The sequence below is a fragment of the Brachyistius frenatus genome, unplaced genomic scaffold, assembly GCF_029030835.1.
Source record: "Brachyistius frenatus isolate BFR_SWC_R1_liver_20210118 unplaced genomic scaffold, ASM2903083v1 Contig_417, whole genome shotgun sequence".
Classification (NCBI taxonomy): Eukaryota; Metazoa; Chordata; class Actinopteri; family Embiotocidae; genus Brachyistius; species Brachyistius frenatus.
In genome coordinates this window covers 42,097-57,951 of record NW_027211016.1, presented here as the reverse complement: position 1 = coordinate 57,951, position 15,855 = coordinate 42,097, and the positions used below count along the sequence as shown (strand labels likewise).

At 43.0% G+C, this 15,855-nt stretch overlaps 1 protein-coding gene across 1 annotated transcript; it reads left to right on the top strand.

Moving 5' to 3' along the window:
• Positions 1 to 4,399: 4,399 nt before the first annotated feature.
• On the top strand, positions 4,400 to 15,523 carry LOC138636931 (uncharacterized). Its single transcript, XM_069725250.1, has 25 exons — positions 4,400 to 4,509; positions 4,596 to 4,741; positions 5,131 to 5,284; positions 5,443 to 6,833; positions 7,214 to 7,366; positions 7,687 to 7,785; positions 8,393 to 8,573; positions 8,680 to 8,742; positions 9,405 to 9,520; positions 9,748 to 9,876; positions 10,044 to 10,151; positions 10,247 to 10,388; positions 10,492 to 10,950; positions 11,171 to 11,215; positions 11,410 to 11,489; positions 11,594 to 11,706; positions 12,063 to 12,246; positions 13,286 to 13,370; positions 13,476 to 13,621; positions 13,740 to 13,830; positions 13,946 to 14,094; positions 14,208 to 14,293; positions 14,513 to 14,582; positions 14,679 to 14,800; positions 15,185 to 15,523. The coding sequence occupies exons 1-25, from the start codon at positions 4,407 to 4,409 to the stop codon at positions 15,450 to 15,452; spliced, it is 4,683 nt and encodes a 1,560-aa protein (XP_069581351.1). The 5' UTR covers positions 4,400 to 4,406; the 3' UTR covers positions 15,453 to 15,523.
• The last annotated feature ends 332 nt before the right edge of the window (positions 15,524 to 15,855 follow it).

Here is a 15,855-nt window from a genome sequence, read left to right as displayed (position 1 = left end):
GGGGAAATACGCTGATCAGGTGGAAGTTAACGGACCAGAAGCTAACCTGGATTTTAGCTTTATATTTAGACGACTTCAGAGTGATCGTTTTTTTGTTGTTTGTCGCAAAAAATACTACGATTTTACTTTTTTTTTTTTTGCTGTCATATGAGCGAAATAGCTTAGGTAAAAAAAAATTAAAAAAAATGTTATAATGTTTTTGTGTAGATAGTGTGAACTTGTTCTATATTTTAAGGTCAATTCTCCCACGACAGCTGCGTACAAATACTTGAAACAAGCCAATGCAAAAACAGACAGGAAGAGGGATTTTTATCTATATACTTGGTCAACTATTTCAGACAGCTAAGAAATAAAAGAGTGATGTCATCCTTCTGCAGCTGTTCAGAAATGATCTTTTGTTTTGGTTTACTGGTTGAAAGAAGAAGATGTGAATTCTGGACAGAATTTGTGTCGCGATGTGTAAACGTGGTTTTACAGCTGTTTTTTTTGGTCCAGTAAGATTTTGTTTTGTTTTTTAATCGCTGGTGAACACGCAGTATTTTTTCAAACTGGCACTGATGACGTTTTGATGATTTCCAAAAATGCAGTAGGCAAAAATACTTTAAAATAATATGATTGACATTATCCTCAAAGTGAATAATAAGTGTTTTCCTGAGACTTTAAATGGCTAAATAAGAATTTATTTTGGTACCAATATTTTTTACCTGAACTCACGAAACTGGAAAACTTGGAAGTATTTTATCTTTTTTTTTTTTTTTTGGATAACTGGAAGACTTTTAGATGCTGTTGGATGTCACCAAACCAAACTAAACTAAATGGGCATTACCTCAGACAAAAGGGGCAACTGTACGTCACTCTTCCTCTGTTCTGTGAATCTTTACTGTAGCTGTGTGCTCCTGTTTTGACCTGTGTGTATATATAGCTTGTTTTATCACTGGAACTTTTTTTTTTTTTTTTTACACTATGTTTTGTGTACTGTATTGATAGAAAGGTTTACACGTGTTTTAACTGTTTTGTTTTTTTGACACAAAAAATGCACAAGCCTTTATAGAGAGCTTTTTTTTGGATGACCATTTCATGTAGAGATGTAAGACTGTTTAAGTCTGATTTTAAAGTCCTTTAAAAGAACCAAAAAATTGTTTACATGCTTCATTGAAACTGCTGAACGTGTTGAATGTTTTGCTTGAAAACAACAAAAAAGTTTCTTATTGTAACTGCTTTTTTTTTTAAGACCTTTTATATGATAGTATATATTAACACAAGCTTGTTTGAAATTTGTCATTTTATAGTTCAAAGTAGAACATACTAATCAATAGGTTTTTTTTGGTATCTTTATGTAGATGTGAACTATTTGAGTGTGTATTTGTAGGTTTGTGTGTGAATGATGTTATCAGAGGACAGTTTCTACCTTTTTTTAAAAAACTATAACCATTTTGTGCTTTAACTTTTATCAGAATCACATTTGAGGATTTTTCTTTCACTTTTTTTTTGCCTTTTTATGAAACTCAAGTGCAAAACCATTTCAAAACAACAGATTCCGTGCTATTTTTATACTTTAATTGAATTGTTAGAGATAAACATTCATGTGTTTTTTAATGTTTTCTGTACTTATGATAGCGACCTAAGTGATATTTGTACTCAATAAAAACAAACAAACAAACAAACAAAAAGACTCTTGCGTCCTGTGTTGAAATCCTTAAATATCAGTGCATTTAGTTTTTGACCTGTTTGAATATTTGAACAGAAATTATTTTTTTCATTCAACTTCATGGTTTTTTCAGTGTCAGTATAGCAATGAAAGTGGTTGGAATTTTAACATGATAAATACCCTCAAATATTTAACATCATATTATAATATTGGCATTTTGCTTATTAACTAGTTACTAAGTAGCTTTATTGTGAAAGATGTCCTTAACTATGGTTCAAAATAGTTGAGGAAACCATTGATTATCAAAATGTATATTTTGCTCCTGAATCTGACAGTCTATAATTTAACACTTCAGATGAAGTGGGTTTTATAAGGTGTAAAATTACAACTGTAAAAGACAGGTCATGTACAATATCTCAACTTTCACATATTATTTTGTGATTCACAGCAATAAACAAAGAGGAAAAAGTGCCTAAAACAATATTTAACTTTCCGTACACTCATCCATCACTACTCATCTTTTTGCTTTTATATTGACTTCATTGTTTTTGCTGTGATTGTTGTAACCTATATTCTGTTTGTATTTTTATGTAGTGATATTATTATGTAAACACTGTGTTTTCTATAACTACATTTTTAACATTATCAGTGGAGGCTTCAAATTCATGATTTATTTTGTAAAATCTTGTGTTTTTAATTTGTGCAAAATAAATCAAATCAAAATCAAATCAAGCAAGAAAGCAAACAGAAATCAGAACATGCAAGAAGTTCATTTTGAATGAGAGTGAATATAAAAAAGATTTTCTGTTCCTTAAAAAGAAAATCAAGGTCGATAATTTACTCTGATCTTGTTGTCAACTGGATTTATTCAACAGATTTATGGTTATTTACCTCCATTATTTATCAATTTAGTGTCATTTTGGTCAGTTTGATCAAAAGGCCCCATGGAAACAAGAACAACTGGAACATGTGTTTGTGTTAAGTACAACTAAAACTGAAGTGAGTACTTTGAGATAAAACGGAAGTATCAAAACATAAATATAAAAACCGAACACACCTTTTCCTCAGCTAATAGCTGCACATGCTAATGATAGCACAATGCTATATATATATATATATATATATATATATATATATATATATATATATATATATATATATATATATATATATATATATATATATATACATATATATATTAAACATTATTTGATGAGTGGCCGCCAGACTGATTAATTTCTAGCCGTTTATATTGTTTACGGCTCTAACGCGCAATCCGGCTGCGTCGCGCGCGCGTAGGCGTCACTTCGTTTCGGCGCTAATGTTAAGTGAATGAGAGCACGCGCTGCACGCGCGTCTCGGCTGCGTCTGACGCGTCGCGACGCGTCGCGTGATTTATAAAAAAAAATGACCCCGACTGGGGTTTCCGGTGGTTTCCGGTGGTTTGAGCGGGTTGGGGTCGAGTTTGACTCCGTAGTTTAAACACCGGCAGGGGACGGGACGGAGAGGGTGAGTACACGTGTTTTAAACATGGGCGTCAAATGTTACCAACCGAACACCCGGCCGAGCTCGGTTCGTCCCGGTTCGTCCCGGTTCGTCTCGGTTCGTCCCGGTTCGTGTTCGGTAGCCCAACGGCTAACGTCCGAAACTCAACGGTTGTTACACATTTAATTGAACCGATTCCCTAAATATCGTCACTTAAACTAAATAGCAGGGATGTGACCGAGGCTAGCCAGCATCTTGTCTGTGATTAAAGTGATCAACTTTATAAGTGGATTAAAAAAGAAGATAAAAAAAACCCGCTGCTGCTCGTTGACTAACTTTGAGCGTTAGTTTAGTCGCAGTCAAGTTTTTTTTTTCTTCTTGATAAAGTTAACTGTTCTTTCCTTGTGGGCAAAATTAGGTTTCTAACATGTCATGTATTTTTGTACGAGTTGTTTTTTGCGGTGTTTCCCTCCAGCTGACCAGCGTGGTGAAAGCTGTGACCCGTCGCTTCATTGTTTACGGGTTGGAAAACGTGCCATCTTTGATCAATGACGTAAAGCAGCTTCCATTGATTCTATTGGTCAGAATACTTACCTGCTCTGATCTGATTGGTGCAGAGACAGAATGGTCTTCCTCCAGTGGACTCACACTGTTGCATTCACGTCCACTCGGTAAACACAGGCAACAACACCAAATGCTTTCGCAAAATTAAGTAAATTCATGTATTTAGGCTGATTTGGAAACGTTTTTTATTATTTTTATTTGTCAAGCTTAGTTTGAACTAAATATACACAATAATTCGTTTTCTTATTAATTTCCCTTTATAACTGTAACTCGAAATACACGCACAACTAAAAATCACCTCTAAATTAGAGCGCATTATAGAGTTTCTTGGCTTTTCATGGGTTGAACTTGTCATGAACGACACTGACAGGACTTTAAATGCAGCATTTTCGCGGGAAAGTCGTTTTTGTGGAATTAATCACATTGCAAGTCTGCAGAAGTAGTTTTAGTTTGTTTAAAAATGGATTTGAAACGTAAGTAACACAGTTGTTGTGGGATGTCACTTCTGTTTTTATTGGCAGAGTTTCGAAGCTTTTTTTTTATTTTATTTTTTTAAAGTGTCATATATTATTATAGTGTGCTATATATCTCCTGCGTTTTATTTTACATTGCAAACACAGAAATGTGACTTCTAAGTCTTTTGTCTTTATTAGTGTTGATATTTGATGTCTGATGTGGTGTTCCTGCAGGTCAGCCCCCCTTTTAGGAGATGGCAGTGAATGCAGATCCTTTGTTGAACTGCAGCGAGCTGCTGGCTTGGCTCAACGACACTTTACAGACCAGCTTCACCGAGGTGGAGCAGGTGTGCTCAGGTAAACAACAACATGCATGTTTTTCTGCTCATCGATACAAATCCCACCAGTCTTAACGGTTGCTTCTGTTTTGTGTGAATAATCAGGTGCAGCCTACTGCCAGCTGATGGACCGGTTGTTTCCGGGCTCCCTGGACCTTTCCAGTGTTCAGTTTCAAAGCGGCAGCGCCGAGCACTCTCTCCACAACCTCACTTTACTGGAAGCAGCGTTCAAAAGAGCCGGAGTGGTCCGAGTGAGTACGGTTACAGGCGGGTTTTGATGTCGGCCCGTTTCTATCAAGAAATGATGACTAGAAACATCATATAAAGTTGAAGTAGTTTATTATTACACACTATATGTTGGTCACCATTAAGATGTAACTTGTCTTTGTCTTTAACAGTGTTGTCTGTGTTCTGTTTATTTTATTTAATATGTATTCAACAGATATTTAAGGTCTGAAATATTGATACTCGACAGCATGTTTTAGTAAGAATAGATTCTGATTCATGTCAATATCAAAGAGGCCTCTTTATTCCTTTAATCCCAGCTGATAGAAACACTCCAGTTTGGGATTAAAAAAAAGTGTCAGAAGTTAATGAAACTAATTGATGGATATGAACGTTTCAACTTGGCTCCCTCCAGCTGATCCCCACTGCGGCGCTGATGAAGAGGAGCTTCGTCGCGGCGCTGTCCTTCCTGCAGTGGTTCAAGCTCTTCTTCGATGAGAACAACAACGGCAGGGAGTACCACGCCTTCGAGGCCAGAGGAGGGCGGAGCTTGGTTCCCGCTGACTCAGGTGGGCGTCGGTGGATAATCACAAAATATTCACGTTACCAGCGGTCACGTTAACGTGTGGAACACGCGACACTCTGAATTTTTCGTATGAATCCATAAATGTTGAAGAACTCCTTTGCATTTAAATGTTCTCTTTGTGTTTTTCCGCCCTCGTTCCAGACGGCCGTTCCTCCCTCCTTCCTGATCAGGACATAGAGATCATAGAGTTGAGGCTGGGGGAGCCGACGGAAGAACCGAAGGAGACTTCAGATGTGATCTTGCTGATCTCTGATGACGAGACCGAGGAGGTCGATGTGGTGGACGTGCAGATGGAGACGACGGCTGAAGACGAGCGGTTACCGGAAGTGGAGCGGGTCGTCGGGACGGAACCGACGGAGAACAAGACGAAAAGTCCAACAAGCGACGACAATCTGGTGCATCTCATCGGAAGACACTGCCGTGACAACGTGAACCCGGCCCACCTGGAAGACATCGTCCAGGCCTGCACCAAAGCCCCGTACGGCCTCTACCTGTACGTGGGGGTGGAGCTGGGCGGGGGGCGGAGCACCAGCGTCATCCTGATCGGCTACCTGGACCAGAGCTCGGGCGCCAGCGTGGTGCGGCCGCTGCACGCCCTGCAGATGAGCGCCGACGCGGACGACGTCGGTTGCACGCTGCGCACCGAGGAGTCCGACGCCGGCCGCCTGATTCAGGTTCTCAGGAAGTTCTGCCTCCCGCTGGCCAACGTGGCCGCCTTCTACTGCGACGCTCCGCAGCCGGCGCTGCGGCAGGCCTTCCTGTCGCGCCTCCTGGCCTTCAACCCGAGGCTGATATCCCTCTGCGAGCTGCGCGGCGTAGCGGGTCGAGCCTGCCAGGCCGGACTCGTGGCTTCCTTCAGTCCGGTGGTCAAACTGGTCCGAGAAGTCCACCATTACATCTCCTCCGGTGACGACAGCCTGAAGGAGGTTTTCACCGACTCTTGCGACCCGTCGCTCCCCGTCTCCACTCAGTGTTTGTTCGTCGTCGACGCCGTGCAGAAGATGGTCACCCGCTGGAGGGATCTGCTGGAATATTTCAAACCGCTGAGAGACCTGAAGGAGGCCGAATGGATCAGAACCCAGATGATGGATCCTCAAGTTAAACTGCACTTCCTGTTCCTGTCCCACGCCCTGGAGCCGCTCCGAGGCCTCGCCGAGCTGCAGCGGCGCGGCCCGGCGGACACGTTCGCAACGCTGCAGATGATGTCGGAGCTGGTTCAGTCCTACGCGGCCAGCGTCCTCCGGCCGTCCGTCGCCGAGCGCTTCGTCAGGAGGCGGGACCTGCACCTGCTCTACAGCCAGAGGGCGTTCCTCCCCCCCACGGAGGTCGACGTGGGCTCCCGGGCCAGAGACTTCCTGTGGGCGACCCCGGTCGTGGACCTGCAGGAACACGCCCGCAGTCACTTCCACAAGGTGGCGAAGACTTTTTACAAAGCGGTGCTGCAGAGTTTGGGGGAGAGTCTCCCCGAGCAGCTCGGAGACACGGCGCTGAGGAACATCGGCGCTGTGCTGAAACACCCCGAAAAGACCAGCGTAAGAACGTTTAACTCAACATTCAACTTGAATGTATATAATTATTCAGTCGTATAACTAAAGCTGCTTTTCAGTTCAGAGGTGAAGAAATCTGAGGCGCTCAACATGTTAATGATTTAAAAAGCCTTTTTTAAAATCTCATGGCAGTTAAAACATTAGGAAAAAGTACAGAATGGGTTGTTTTCTTTTACCTGTTGGCAAGTAGTCACGTGATCAGTAAAGGACCAATAAGCAGCCACCTTTAACCTGCTTCCACTGATCAGGTGGCTGATTATTGGTCTGTATTGATGATGAGACACATTTTTCCAACAGGTGTAAAGAAACAGTCCAAAGACTACTAACTGTTGTTTTTTGGTTTTTTTCTTCTTTGGGATATCAAGCTGTCGGTTCTGTCCAAGCTGGCGGTCCAGCTCGGTCTGTGTCCTGCCAGGTCTTTGGATACACGACAGCTGTCGCACGACTTCCTGCATTTCATTCAGGCGGTGAAGGAGGAGCAGATGAGGAGGAACGGAGAGGATTACTGCTGGACGAAGGTAAAACCGATCGGACCGAGCCGTGTTAGAATATCAGAACACCGTTTTTTGAAAACACTTTTTTATTGGTTTTATTTTTACTCTACCAATCTTTTTAATAGTGGAGAAAGTTGTGCAGATTTTATTTTACTCGAAATGACAACGATTCTGCAGCGTTTTTATTTGGGACATCAGCTGCATCAAAACAAGCGCTCCTGCTTTCTCCCTGGAGAGGAAAATCTTTATTCACAGGTCAAATTTTTTTAAATAATGATGGTTATAAATTTGTGTGTGTGTGTGTGTGTGTGTGTGTGTGTGTGTGTGTGTGTGCGCGCGCGCAGATGTTGTGTCGACTGAAACCGCACACGACCCTGCAGCGAGTCCTCCTCACCCTGCTGGCTCTGCCCACCTCGCTGCACCGGACTCAGGTGTTCACCAAGGTGAGTGCTAAAAAAAAAAATTGGGTTGAAGATGACCAACCTGTATCTTCTGAAAGAGAAACGGCTGCTGCAGCGATGATGTTTGCACTTTCTCTCCTCTAGCGCCACCTGCAGGCCCACATCTGTAGTTTTGGTAAACTTGTATAAAACAATTGGTGTATTAACTGTCATGAAACCTATAACTTGATATTCATTAAGCTTAGAGGAGGAATCATTTCAGATTGGAACATAAAGAGGTTCAGAAATCCACCGTGTCCTGAAACGACTTGATCTAAAGTGACAAAAAAATGACTAAATATCTGATATAAATGATGTCGATAAAATGTTAACAACACACGGAACTAAGTCTGTGTTCAGACTGCAGGTGAATCAGATTTGTTTTTGTCCAGACATCATCGAACCTATCTGCACGGGTTGCCGTGGTAACGGCGAATTCCAATCCGAGACGCGTCTGACTTGAAATCGCATTTCAAACCTCCATGTGTAGTTTGGATTCGAGTGTCTTTTAAAAAAACAAACAAATCAAACATCCATCTTGATATTGAGACCAGTTAATGTCTTGGAGATAACGAATATCTGTCTTTTGTGTATTTTCTTCGGCCGCCAGGTTTTAAACAGCATCACGGTTCTCCGGGACATAGAGGACCCCCCCGATGCGTCCCCTCGGCCCGGCCGGTGGCTCCAGAGACCCGGCGGCTGCAGGAGTAAGAGAGGGAAGCACGGCGGGGAGAGCTCGTCGGAGGACAGCAGCACGGAGGAATCGGCCGACGACACGGACAATTCCTCCGGTGGGCGTGGCCAAATGTTTCTGTGGCTTTGTCTTTATAATAATACGTTTATTACTAATTAATGATGCCGGTTAATAACCGTGACTTTATGCTCTGACTTCGCCAGATGTGGTCGACGTTACCGAAGAGTCCAAAATGTCTCATCGCAGCCGACTGCTGAAGACACAAAGTAAGATGTGTTATTTATTATTTAAACTTGTTGTTCCTCTTCACAACTCCGCAGAAGTCTGTTTAGCATTTTTAAGGTTGCATTAATGCAGAAGACAAACATGGCGTCATGTCAGATGAATTGACTTATTAGTATTAGCAGCAGCATCATCAGAACGGTTTGGAGCAGGAAGTGACCATATTTGGATGAGCTGGGGGAGGAGCCAGCGGTGGATCTGACCGATCTGATCGGAAACCTGACGATACTACGTCCCGCCCACCGATATCTGTAACCTGACTGCACCACAGGCCTGTCAATCAAACAGACACGCCCCCAAAAACAGGTCTTCTTGAATCTTCTTTTCTAATGAATGAGGGATTATTTTCAGATGGACCTCCAGAAAACTAAGAAGAAGGAGTGACTTTAGCTAACAACACCGAGATAACTGATGGACACATTTTATTCACTTTGGATTTGATGAGAGAAGTTGAATGGGAGTCTATGGAGCCGGAGGCTTTTTGGAGCCGACCTCTAGTGGCACTCGCTGGTATTGCAGCTGAAGACACTTCTGGATCAGAACCATTTTACAGACCTGAAGCTACGAACTCTTTTATATCCAGTCTGTGGTTGAAGCAGAGTCTTGCGTGTGAAGAGCAGCGTGTTCAGAGGCTCGTTGTTTGCAGGTGAACGAGCTCTGCAGGCTGAATCGGTCTTCATCGTGAGCAGCGACAAAGAGGATGACGGCATGGACTCTACGGCCACGCTGACCAGCTCGGCAGGATCGCTGGACAACTCTGTCGTAAGTTAAACTTCACATTAGACGTCGTCTTAAAGTTTAATATGAGACGTATCTCTCCAAAATGATTTTATACAGTGTTAGAAACCCTTTGGTGTGTGTGTGTGTGTGTGTGTGTGTGTGTGTGTGTGTGTGTGTGTGTGTGTGTGTGTGTGTGTGTGTGTGTGTGTGTGTGTGTGTGTGTGTGTGTGTGTGTGTGTGTGTGTGTGTGTGTGTGTGTGTGTGTGAAGGGGGAGCTGGTGTGGGGGCAGATGAAGGGCTTCTCTACCTGGCCAGCCGTCGTCATACATGACATGGATCTGAACCAGGCTGCCGGGAGGAGGATGGTGAAGTGGTACGGACAGGAGATGTCCTCTCAGGTGAGCCAGGTGGCAGCTGGGACAATAGCGAATAACTACGTAAAGCTTCGTACACAGAGATATATATTTATATCCTACTTTATCTCCATGTTGTTTTTTTCCTCTTTTATTTGATATTAAAATGTTTCTAAAACTGATGACTATTATTCTGCTTCCACTGACTCCAGGTCAGCCTGCAGGTCTTGACTCCGTTCGCCGCCTTCACTCGCTACTTCTGCGCCAACTCCTTCGCCGTGCTCATCACCTACCGAGAGGCCGTCTTCCTGGCGCTGCAGGTCCGTGTTTGTCTCCCGATATGAAGCGGCAGCGTGTCGAGAGAGACAGAAAAGAGACTTTTATGTAACTGCCGACACGTCTCACGTTCCCCCAGGAAGCCGCGCTGCGCTGCCAGAAGCAGTTCGCCGCCGGTCCGGAGGACCGAGACGAGCTGCTGAAGCAGATGTTGGACTGGGCGTTCGGGGGTTTTCAACCTTCGGGGCCCGACGGACTCAAACCAGCAGCTTCCGTCAACGGTACCGACATCTGATCCGCAGCCTCGAAATAAAACAACGTGTCTGTCGTGATGTTTCAGCTTTTAGCTCTGTAAATCACGCGTACGACTTCTCCTCATTCCAGCCGTCTCTAACACAACCCAGAGCCCGAGGATGAAGATGAAGATGAAGAGGAAGAAGCTCTTCCCGAAGGCCTCCTCTTCTCCCGACTCCTCCGGCCCGATGACGGTCAACAAGGCCGGCTTCAGCAGCAGGGTGAGAGAAGTGTCCGTTTGCCTGAACAAACTGAGCTGCAGCTCCTCCGATAAAACCTGGAGATCCGTCTGGGAAGAAGGAGGAGCGGACTCATCGGGAAAAGGCTCCAAAGGAGCGACGATGAAGGAGAAAGGAGGAGGAGGAGGGTGGGGCAGAGGGAAGGCAAAGGGAGGGAAGCGTCACAAGAAGACGTACGGTCTGTTTTACGGGTCCGACGCCGACGTGTCGCCCAACTACGTCCCGTACAAGAAGAGGAACTTAACCAAAACAAACAATAAGGTCAACCAGCAGAGCAGCATGTACACGCAGCCGGACCAGAAGATCAGAGGTAACACACACACACACACACACACACACACACACACACACTGTCCAGTTTCATCAGGTGAATCTGACAAACTGAGTTATCAAAACACTGCAGATTACAGTAAATAAGTAGTTCACATGAAATTGCAAAATAGAAATCTTATTTATTTTTTTAGTTATTTATTCCATTTCAATCTTAGTTTTTTTATTCATGAGTCCGATGTTGGTTGTGTTTGTTTCAGAGGAGACGATCCGTCAGATCATGGACATGAAACTGGACATCGAGGGTCAGTGTTGAGTCACGCAGCATTATAATAAACAAACAGTCTTATGGTCATATAACTGCACCGATGCTCTTCCTGTGTGTGTGTGTGTGTGTGTGTGTGTGTGTGTGTGTGTGTGTGTGTGTGTGTGTGTGTGTGTGTGTGTGTGTGTGTGTGTGTGTGTGTGTGTGTGTGTGTGTGTGTGTGTGTGTGTGTAGGTTTCTGTTTGTGTTGTGGGACTGAAGTGGTGGAGGTGTTCCACCCTCTGTTCAGAGGCAGCCTCTGTCTGAAGTGTAAAGTAAGAACCCATCTCTGAATCTTTTTAAAAATCAAACCGTGCCTATCGGTTCCCGGTCTGTAAATAACGACCTCCGGCTGCGATGATGTCGTCTGTTGCTGCAGAACAACTTCACGGAGACGCTGTATCGCTACGACGAGGACGGATACCAGTCGTACTGCACCGTCTGCTGCTACGGGATGGAGGTGCTGCTCTGTGGCAACAACAGCTGCTGCAGGTAAAAAGACACTTTATGAATCCCACAAAGTAAAAAATATTAAATATATAAATGTAAAAACAAAAGCACAATATATACAATACAAATTTAATCATATTAAACTCAATCGTGCAAAGAATCAAACAAACAAACAACCAACAGCTTAACGGTGTTATTGATGTGTGATTGATTTGCACTGTTGTTTAGTTAAATTTAATATTATTCTATTTTTATTTGTACATAAGTTGTATATAATGTGCATTTAAAAAAAAAGGAAAAAAAAGTGTTTACATTTAATATTTTTTACCACCTCTATTTTATATCCTGTAATTTATTGCTTTGCCACATGAACATTTCTTCTACCCCTCCGTGTGCAGGTCCTTCTGCAGGGACTGCCTGAACATCCTGGTGGGTCCGGGGACCTTCGACTCCCTGAAGCAGCTCGACCCGTGGATCTGCTACCTGTGTCAGCCTCACCGGCCGCACGCCGCCCTGGTTCCCCGGCCCGACTGGAGCATCCGCGTCCAGGAGCTGTTCGCCAACCACAGCGCCATGGAGTTCGTGAGTCACCGCCGGCTTTTAAACATTTGGATTATTACCGCCATGTGAAATCTTCACGCTGCAGTGACCGAACAATTTCAGCAGAGTTTTTAACAGCATTAGAAATAAAACAGAATTTCTAGTGTTGACTTTTTAATTTTCATTCCTTGAATAATCAGTCGTTTTCTCGATGAATCATTTAATCTATAAAACATGAAAAATAGGACTTTGAAATTATTTCTAGTACAAATATCTACATTTTACATACAGAAACTTTTCTAACTTGAAAAAACAATCAATCTGTTCTGAAGATATTTTCTGATTTCTGCTTTTTATTGATCACACTTTGAATTCCCAAATATTTAACTACATTTTGAATAAAAATAAAACAATAGCAATAAAATATATCAGCTTCTGGCTCTGCAGATGAACTTTTAACGCAGCCTGTGGTTGCATTTATTTTCTTGTCATATATCTGTCATATATATATTTAGGATAACATAAGAAAATATGTTGAATTCCATGTGTTGAAACTACAGTTTTAAAAACAGACATTTATTATATACAAAACTGAGTCCAGGGGCAACTAAATAAAATGCATCAAGAAAATATAACCACAATGTCTAAAGTGACATAGAAAAAATGTACATTGACAGAGCTCGGCAGATTTATTGTTTGGCTGGTTTTTATCAGATTTATCAATATTGATGCTGATGTTGGCCAATTATAAAACTTTGTTTTATGGGATGTAATGCTGAAAAAGGTGCTTGTTGTAATTTAGAAATGTTTTCTATTTGTGTTTTTAAATTTCACGTTTTTTTTACATTTAAACTGGAAATTATCCTGCTTTCATTACACGTTTGATCACCACATTTCAGCCTGATATATTGGAATAATATTACTTCCTTATATCGGTATCAGACCTAAAAAAAAAAAAAAATCCAAAACTAGTCGAGCTCAAGTTTTAGTGACAAACTTCAATTATGTGGATTTTATTTATTTTTTCAAAATAAAAGCCTGTCATTAACCTGGAACAGCACCTTGGTTTTTTCCTCCGTAGGAGCCGCACCGTGTTTACCCATCGATCCCCGCCAGCCTGCGACGACCTCTCCGAGTTCTCTCGCTGTTCGACGGCATCGCGACAGGTGAGAGTTCGACACCTGAGACCTGATCATGTTTTATAAACTGTTATGTTTGGGTTTTTTCAGGAAATAAAGTCTCGGTGTTCATGTGGTCCTGCGTCTCCTCAGGTTACCTGGTCCTGAAGGAGCTCGGCTTCAAGGTAGAGAAATACGTCGCCTCCGAGATTTGCGAGGATTCCATCACCGTGGCGACCGTCAACCACGACGGGAAGATCGTCCACGTCGGCGACGTCTGCGTCATCGCTCAGGAACACGTATGTTAAATTACAAAACCTTTAAAACAACCACGAAGGATTCAGTCGCCAGTTTATTAGGTACACGTGGTTTAAAACTTTGACTTTGACTCACGGTTTTCTCTCTCTGCTCGTCCAGATCAACCAGTGGGGTCCGTTCGATTTGCTGATCGGCGGCAGCCCTTGTAACGACCTCTCCATCGTCAACCCGATCAGGAAAGGCCTCTACGGTACGTCAGCGCTGTTCCACGCACGTCAATCACTTCACAATAGATATAAAAGTATGTGTGACATGTTGCTGCGTGTGTCGGAGACTCGGCTGTAATTCCCTCCCGTCTCCTAAAGGGGGCACCGGCAGGCTGTTCTTCGAGTACTACCGCATCCTGGAGCTGCTGAAGCCCAAAGAGGAAGACCCCCGGCCCTTCTTCTGGCTCTTCGAGAACGTGGTCTTCATGAACACGCACGACAAAGTCAACATCTGCCGCTTCCTCGAGGTTCGGCCACCGGTCCACATCTGTTTCGGGTTCTCTCCTCTAAACTCGCCCGGTTCTGCTTCCCTTGTTTTTTTTGTTATTAACATAGATGTGTGGTGGTTTTTTTCGAACAGTGCAACCCGGTAATGGTGGACGCCATCAAAGTGAGTCCGGCACACAGAGCTCGCTACTTCTGGGGTAACATCCCCGGCATGAGCAGGTAGGATGTCTGGTACCGTTAGTAACCATGGCAACCGTGGACAGCATCCTTTTAAAGATCTGTGGTTAAATGGTTTGTGTGTGATTTTATTTTATGGTTTCTACACTTTCTTTCTACTTGTTTTCAGTCTCTCTTTTTCTTTATTCTTGTGACAGACTTTAAACGCTTTCTAAATGAAGTTTTTAGTGTTTTTTTTTTGTGTTGTTTCTCTCCTGTCAGGCCGATCATCGCCTCCCAGACCGACAAGTTGAATCTCCAGGATTGTTTGGAGATCGGCAGAGAAGCTCGGGTCAGTTGCCAAACTTTATTCTCTCATCTCGAGTTATACCTACAAATCCCTCTAAATAGTCTCTTATCGATGATGATGATGCTGCTTTTGTTCCAGATGACGAAGGTGAGGACGATCACCACCAATCCGAACTCTCTGAAGCAGGGCAAAGACGTGTCTCTGCTGCCCGTCCTGCAGAGCGGCCGAGAGGACAACCTGTGGATCACCGAGCTGGAGAAGTAGGTGTGATCGAGAAAACTAAAAACTCACCGCCTGATTGGTTCCCACAGTTCAACACAACAACAACAAAAACACAAAAAAATACTTTGAAAGCTTAAATCTGTATATTTTCCATCTAAATTTCAAGTACAATAAATAAATCAATCGAGGACAGATCAGTTTCTGATGCGGTGTCCCGATAGCCGACCCGACAGAACCGGCTCTGGGTCTCCTTTCTGTAATATAATCAGGGCTGTGATTTTTATTTATTTTTTTTTTTTTTTCTTCTGGTCAATTAAAAGTGCAAAAAGTATTTCTCAATTTAAATAAAAAAAAAAAAAGATCATAATTAAGAAAGCTGGAACCTGTCGGTGTTTTAATAAACCTATAACCCCTAAAAACAGGATCTTCGGTTTCCCCAAACATTACACCGACGTGAGGAACATGAACCGACAGCAGCGGCAGAAGGTTCTGGGGAAGGCGTGGAGCGTCCCCGTCATCCGACACCTCTTCGCCCCCCTCAAGGACTACTTCGCCTGCGAGGAGCTGCCTCCGATGACCTCCACCTCCACCTCCAACTCCTCCACCTTACCGCCTCCTCCCGCCTCCCCTCGCCTCCCCGGACCTGCTGCAGTTCAAATAAGGGAGGCTGGCTTTGTGTTGTATTTATAGTGTGTGTGTGTGTGTGTGTGTGTGTGTGTGTGTGTGTGTGTGTGTGTGTGTGTGTGCGCACGTGTCTAGCTCGACTCGCTCGACTGTTAAAAAGTCCACACGATGGTTTCTATCAAATCCAGCTGATCCTCCAGTTTTTTTTTAACCATTTTTTAAAAATGAGTAGATACAAAAAAAGATTTAAATTTTTTTTTAGTTTGCAGCGTTTTATTTGATGTATTCTGCAGTGAATCATGTTTTTGTTTTTTTCAGATTCATAACTACTGCAGCTGATGTTTGTACAAACTTCCAAAATTAACTTAGTGTGGGGTAAAAAAAAACATGTTTTTATTTTTTTAAACTCTTCCATCTTTGTAAATATTTCTGGACCATTTTTTTTTTTTTTTAATTTTTTTTTAAACTC